This window comes from Clupea harengus, chromosome 4, assembly GCF_900700415.2.
Source record: "Clupea harengus chromosome 4, Ch_v2.0.2, whole genome shotgun sequence".
Classification (NCBI taxonomy): domain Eukaryota; kingdom Metazoa; phylum Chordata; class Actinopteri; order Clupeiformes; family Clupeidae; genus Clupea; species Clupea harengus.
In genome coordinates, this window is record NC_045155.1 from 26,541,944 (window position 1) to 26,549,443 (window position 7,500).

The 7,500-nt window shown below is 44.8% G+C and overlaps 1 protein-coding gene across 2 annotated transcripts; it reads left to right on the forward strand.

Moving 5' to 3' along the window:
- The first annotated feature begins 3,343 nt into the window (after positions 1–3,343).
- Positions 3,344–5,434, forward strand: pdyn (prodynorphin). Of its 2 annotated transcripts, XM_042707532.1 has the most exons (3): positions 3,344–3,429; positions 3,742–3,879; positions 4,254–5,434. In XM_042707532.1, exons 2-3 carry the CDS (start codon positions 3,751–3,753, stop codon positions 4,863–4,865), a joined length of 741 nt encoding a protein of 246 aa, XP_042563466.1. In that variant the 5' UTR covers positions 3,344–3,429; positions 3,742–3,750; the 3' UTR covers positions 4,866–5,434. The 2 variants fall into 2 exon arrangements, with proteins under 2 accessions (XP_042563466.1, XP_012696445.1); XM_012840991.3 differs by lacking the exon at positions 3,344–3,429 and having other exon boundaries at positions 3,662–3,879.
- The last annotated feature ends 2,066 nt before the right edge of the window (positions 5,435–7,500 follow it).

Below are 7,500 nucleotides of genomic sequence, written 5' to 3' on the forward strand. Positions count from 1 at the left end.
GAAAGATGAGTCTTATGACAAAAACACCTTTTATTAATGAAGTTCACCTGTGACACGCACACATACACACTTTCTCATCTTTCATAATACGCACACACACACACACAAAAAAAATTAAAGAACAAGAGACAAGAATGTGTCACAACCCCCACATTGATTATTCATCGTACCTGCTGCTATGGTTACATTCACACCACAAACACAATCCTGACACACCTGCACCATGTGTTCAGACACACACACGCACACATACACATACACACACACACACGCACGAACACACACACACACATGCACACACCCACCTCAGCAGAGAAACACGCACGAACGCACGAACACACACACACATGCACACACCCACCTAAGCAGAGAAAGTTTACCTGCGGATGCACTAAAGGATCCTTATGCAAGCTTCAGCGTCACTGAAACCTAACTGTAAAGCGCGTGATCTCTTTGATGCCAACTCCAAACCCTAAGATCTCTGACACCCCCACTTTAAAACTTAACCCCCAGACGTCAAACTGTAAAGGTCATGGCCTCTTTAACCCCAGCTTCCAAGCCTAAGGCCAGTGACACCCCAACTTTAAAACTTAACCCCCAGACGTCAAACTGTAAAGGTCACGACCTCTCTAACCCCAGCTTCCAAGCCTAAGGCCAGTGACACCCCAATTTTAGCAGCCCAACACACCCCAGTTCTCCTGTACAGTAGTCCACACACACACACACACACACACACACACACACACACACACACACACACACACACACACACACACACACACACACACACACACACAGCCCACCAAACAGTATTCCACACACACACACACACACACACACACACACGTTCCCTAAATATATCTGCTAAAACAATGCTTTGGCCCAGTATGTTCCTAACCAATGGGTACATACGTATAGACACTGTTAAAGCGCCGCTAATGTTAAGATGGAGGGAAATGTATTTGTGGGAGAGGTTTTTCATCAGCCAGTGAAGGTACCTGCGGTTTCTTCTCCTGTGTTGTTGACCCACATTGCGTTGAGCTGGTAAATAATTTGACAGCAGACTAACCTCAGTGAGTACGAGGGGCCTGACGCACACACACACACACACACACACACACACACACACACACACACACACACACACACACTGCCCACCAAGCTGCAGATTCCCATCCAGTGAGTACGGGGGCCTGACGCACACACACACACACACACACACACACACACAGACACACACACAAACACACACACACACACACACACACACATACACACACACTGCTCATCCAGTGAGTACGGGGGCCTGACGCAGCAGATCGTGATGCTGCTGCGGCTGCTGCTGCGTCTGGATGGGAATCTACAGCTTGGTGGGCAGCGTGTGTGTGTGTGTGTGTGTGTGTGTGTGTGTGTGTGTGTGTGTGTGTGCGTGTGTGTGTGTGTATGTGTGTGTGTGTGTGTGTGTGTGTGTGTGCCCCCGCAGCAGCAGGGTTTCCACGATACTGCGGAATGCAAACAGCAGCGGCAGGCGCGGGCGATGAGAGTGTTCAGGCCCACGGGCGCATTGATAATTGAGTATTATGTTTGAACAGGCCAGAGGAGCAGATTAATCATTTATTTAAAAGACGCAGAAAACAAACTGTGCCATGTGGTTGTCAGTGGTGACCCTCCCCCTCTCCTCCCCCCCCCCCCCCCCCCCCCCCTCTCTGAATGCACTACCAGAGGTATGCGGGACGAATGTTCTTGCACAGTTCCACCAAGACGCTGAGTTTGTGTGTGTGTGTGTGTGTATGTGTGAGAGAGAGAGAGAGAGAGAGAGAGAGAGAGAGAGAGTGTTGTGTCCGTGTGTGTGTGTGTGTGTGTGTGTGGGGGGGGGGGTGGTATGCCTCTCTATGTGTGTGTGTGTGTGTGTGCATGTGCACTTTTAGCTAATCTTTTGTTTTGAATTCCCTCCCCCTGCAAAAACACATAACCTTGACATTTACATTTAGTCATTTAGCAGACGTTTTTATCCAAAGCCATGTACAAGGGATGCATCTTTTCAGACAGAAATAGTAAGTACATCCATTCTTCCTTCACGCGCTCAACCGTCATTCACAGAGTCATTTGCCTTCAGAAATGGAAATGTAGCGCTTAAAAAAACACAAAGACAAAATTGTCATTGCTTTCACCGTGGAAATGACTCATCTCTTGTACTGCCAGGGGTAATTTACATCTCTTTCGCTATCTCTCTTCGGGAGAGGGTTTCTTTGGCCGGGTCACGGTCCACGGTCACGGTCACGCATCTTTCATCTGGGCCGCGGGTTCGCGATGCAAACAGAGAAAAGCTGCTCTGTGACGCACGAGACGGCGGCGCGCCTCGCTGATGTCTCCGAGCAGCTTTACGCCAAACTTTTAGGCTGAATGTCTGCGCGAGAACAAACGTATTAGGGTAATTAGGGTAATAATTCGTAATTAGTGCGTTCCGGAGCCCGGTGAGAAATATACGCGCTCGTCTTACACGCGTAAAATCAGTGAAAGCGACTATCAGAAAACAAAATAACAGAGTGAAACACTCAAGTAAGAAAGGCCATTCTAGGGGTTGCTTAGGAACGCTTTTGCCGACTGAAATCTAATAAAGGCTAAAGACAGGTGAGCCCACGCGACTCAGGATTTCCGCCACGACCATCAGTCGTCTATATCAGAGAGCCCCACGACTTCAAGACGAACGCCTGGTATTAAGCCGACAAGGGCCTATCCATACGCTTCTCCGATGGAAATAAATAGACCACAATTTTGTAACGTCCAGGTGAAAAAAACATGAGATTTTATTCGGTCTATATTACATCATATTATATTATATTGTATTGTATTATAGGAGAAAATTGTAGGGTTCGAAAGAGATGTTATGGTGATGTCATTAAAGCCACTGTTTTATCAAGCTTGCATTAAAAGGTAGCGATGACGCACGATCTGTTTCGAAGGCCTCATGGCACCTTAACGCCAGAACCAGAACCGGCGCTCCTCACACCTTCAGCGACGCTTAGTTTGCTCAAGTGGGTTTACACTAACACACGCCCTTTTATGATTCAGCGTTCACACATCAGTCTGCAGCTTTCTGCTGGTGTGTGTGTGGGTGGAAGTGGGGTGTGGTGAACTTGGAGGAGGGTGGAGACCGGTGCAAGCGCGTGTATTCTTGTAACTTATTGTTCCCATTGGTCAACCGCGAGTTTGGCACCGATGACACCACGTAGTCTTCGGCAATAAAACCTGAGGCGTCCAATTTCCGTTCAGAAAGGACGCGCATCTACAGACACCGTCGCTTCTGTTCAGAAAGGACGCACATCTACAGACCGTCGCTTCTCTACAGGCTGAAGGTCTCCACAGAACTAAACTCCTCTCCCTTCCCGGAGAACCGCGAGGGAAAGGCTTAATTTCCCTTCCATCGAGGTAAGTCTACACATAAGGCAATTCAGTGTGTTTTCTCAAACCTTAAAGTTTGCTCTGAATGAATAAATATGAATGTTTTCAATGGTGAGTGGTTTGCCTGGGTCATGTTCCTGGACATTCAATGTTCTCTCTCATTTTCATATAGAACATCAGCATTTCCAATGGCAATTCTGGTTCACTAAAGTATGGATACACAATTATGTGTTGCGTTCTATTGACTTCTTCTTGTGCTTTGTGGTGGTGTGTGTTTTAAAGCCGTGTTTCTGTGTTTTGTTTTTGCGACTTGTAACATGTATCACCATATTTCTCCAGGATAGCAGGATGGAGTGGTATGTGTGTGTGCTCGTGCTGATCCTGAGCGCTCCAACCCTAGCAGCAGCTGACTGCGCCTCGCGCTGCCTGAAATGCGCGCAGGAGTTGCCCCGCGCGGACACATCCGTGGACAGCGTGGTAAGACCAGTGCACGGACTTCCGTTCGATACCGCTTTTTTTTTAAAGACAAGTGTGTCTGTGTTATCGGGTTTGGTGTGTCCTTGCGCATGTGAACGGCGAACGGCTATTTAGTGGAAATGAACGACACGCGCAATTCAGGACCTTGGAGAGCGCCGTGTTTTTTTATTATTTGTATGCATGGAAAAATAGTGAGACCATTTTCCAATGAAAAAAAATCACAATTTGAATAATATTTTATGACTCTAGATTATTATTACAATATGACAAAAAAGACCAATTTACGGACTCTGAGTTTTAGTGCAAAAACAATCCATGGCGATGTTTTAACTTATTTTATCCTAATATTTTAACGTATTTTTCTCTGTTCTCAGACTTGTACGTTAGAGTGCGAAGGGGCCCTCGCGAGTTCCTGGGAACTAAATAAATGTGAACGAATCCTCAACCCGCAGTCGGAGAGTTTCACTACCGATGATGAGCACAGCGTGCCTGACGACACGGAGGACAACCAAGAGTCTACTCTCCCTAGCCTTGTCAAGCGCTATGGTGGCTTCATCAAGCGGATTGATAAAAACAAACTTTCTCTCAAATCCCCTTGGTACGACAATGCTATTCTTAAAGAACTTTTCGCCAAGAAACTCGGTGACCCTGTTGGGAAATTTGGTGTGCGCGAGGCACCGGAATTCGTAGGGGGCACTGAGCGCGAGGATGAGGCATCAGAGAATGACACCGGAGTATATGACGACGCGGCCTTAAACCCTGTAAAACGCTACGGAGGATTTTTACGCAAATTTCCAAAGCGAAGCGAGTCCTCGGAGGAAAGCAACCGACAGGAGCTGCAGAAACGGTACGGAGGGTTCATGCGCAGGATTCGACCCAAGCTTAGGTGGGACAACCAGAAGAGATATGGCGGTTTTTTACGGCGTCACTTCAAACTCTCCGTGAGATCGGAGGAGGACCCTGCATATGATGACTTTGGTCTTTAGATCATCGCTTAAACTGCCATCACAGCCGCCTTTCACTCAAAACTTCTTTCGCAAATCCGTAAGAATCTTATCCGTTATAAGTCCCCCGGGCGTCTGTGTTCCTGAAGCTTGCTTTGTCACTGCAGGTTCCAATCACCTCATGGTAAAACACAGACTCGTGTCCTTCTTGTTAAGTCACCAAGTCTTATGGACATTCGGGTGGAAAAAAAACACTTGTTATGCGTAAACACACTGTAAGTCCTGTACTGAAAATCGATGTGCTTGTTTGATTAAACTATATATAGGCTATACATAATAAAGGCAAGTGATTCATTTGCCAAAGCTGCAAGGAAATGCTCTTTTGCGTTACTTTACAACTGAACCTATATACTGTTGACACTTCTGGTCTCCGTGACAGTGTGAGCTTAACGTTATTTTGGCTGGACTTGGTCTATGAGTGTATTACAATGTTTATACTTCCTTAATAATAAAGTTTATTTCACTTGAAAATAATTTAGTTTTTTTTAAGAAACACGACCCGCGTCATTTAATCACACACGGTCGGATATTTAGCTGTGGATATGCTACAAGTGCCTATGTCACTCGGAGTTCAGAGGTAGGCTAACCAGATTCAGTCACTGCTGTCCGCAACCGTCACAACAAACCTTCGCAAGATCCTGAAGGGACTGTCTCAGCAAACACCTATAGGAGACACCCCTGCACTGTAAGTTATATAGCAGACAAAAACCCCTGCACTGTAAGTTACGTTCCCATAAACCTTGTCTTATGACTCTCACCCCATTATTTAAATTCACGAACGAGGAGATACGGAACAAATATGATTTTTGTTTTCAGAATATGTCTGGACAAAAAAAAGACGGTGTAAATAAAACGGGACGTCTGGTCATCCGATTCATAGATGGTCTTTTGTCGTTGCCATGTAGCGGTTAGAGAAGGCAGACAAAGACACCCCTGAGAAATATACGCGCTACTTACGTGAATTGAGGTTTGAGGATCGGCGGGCACGACGTCTTGGACCGTGAGAGACTCACCCAAGTGCTGCTGTGGGGATATGCTGGGAAAGGCCCCCCCCTAGTGGTTAGTATGTTGCAGTGCATGGGCAGCGCAGGGACTTCAGTTTGCTCACCCTTGTTTGGTGGTCTGCTGTTGGTAGAGCAGGCTATGGGCGCTCGGTTGGCCGAGAAGCTAGAGTGAATAGATCCTACCGTATTTATGACAGAAGCTTAAATAAAGTCAACGTTTGCACTGCTTATAAAACAATTCATTTGAATGTTGGCATTGAATTAAAGCAAAATGATGTTGAATAAGACTAAATTGAGCTTGTTCTGCTTGAAAGTGCGTAGTGTTCCTGCAAGGTACTGTTACATTTATTCAAGCTGGAATTTGCAATGTCCATAACAACGTCTCGCTGTCAAGGGAACACTGTTCTAACATGCCCTCTAATACAACCAGCTGCTGCTGTTGTCATAGAAACACTTAGTTGTGCCTTGGGTTTAGGCTTTCTTAAATGTCACATATAACAATTCACATTGGGTTCATAAGTTATTGAGACCTCGGCTTATATGTATAGTGGTGTGTCAGTTAAACCAATACCCTCAAATGATGAAATATAACTGGGTCAATAAAGATAGTTCACGAGGTTGTAAGTGACTGGTGTCACAAAGTAGGCCTCTAAAAGAGACAACCATTGGGATTAATATAACTGGGTCCATAACGATAGTCTAAGAGAGACAACCATTGGGATTAATATAACTGGGTTTATAAAGATAGTCTAAGAGAGTCAACCATTGGGATTAATATAACTGGGTTTATAAAGATAGTCTAAGAGTCAACCATTGGGATTAATATAACTGGGTTTATAAAGATAGTCTAAGAGTCAACCATTGGGATTAATATAACTGGGTTTATAAAGATAGTCTAAGAGAGTCAACCATTGGGATTAATATAACTGGGTTTATAAAGATAGTCTAAGAGAGTCAACCACTGGGATTCTTTGAACATTGGTTTCATCTTCGTTTTCATGTGGCCTTTAAAAAAAACCTCAATATTACTTTCACAATGGTCTATAATTGTTATGCTTCGATTCAAGAACTTTCTCCAGACAATATGAACTACTTCGGGCTCGTGTCCAATAAAAGCAGAATCACAGACTTGTTAATATTGTTTAATAACTTTTCTCCAACAGCCTCCACAAACTGGCTATAAAAATAGCATAAAGCTCCTGAGCAAAGGTCAAAGATCCATTTCTTATACAAACTAGAACTACATACCAAATATTAGATCTGCAAGAAAATACTCTTCATATTAAAATATGCTCCGTTCAACAACTAAATAAGCTTCAGGATTATTAGTTTTCATTTACAAAACCATCAACTAATAATCTCTCATGTGCATTTTTAAACTTAGAAGGGACTTTTTGATAAACCAGAGGAAATATGAAAGCACAGACACATACACACACACACACACACACACACACACACAGCAGGATATCATTACAGTCATGCAGGTAGAAAGGCCTTGGCTAGGAGACACGACCTCACAAGCTCTCGTGTCCCAGATGGCATTATGTCTGGTGTGCTGAGGAAGAACGAGAGAGGAGAGGGGGAGAAAGCAGAGGTGGAGAGAGGAGAGG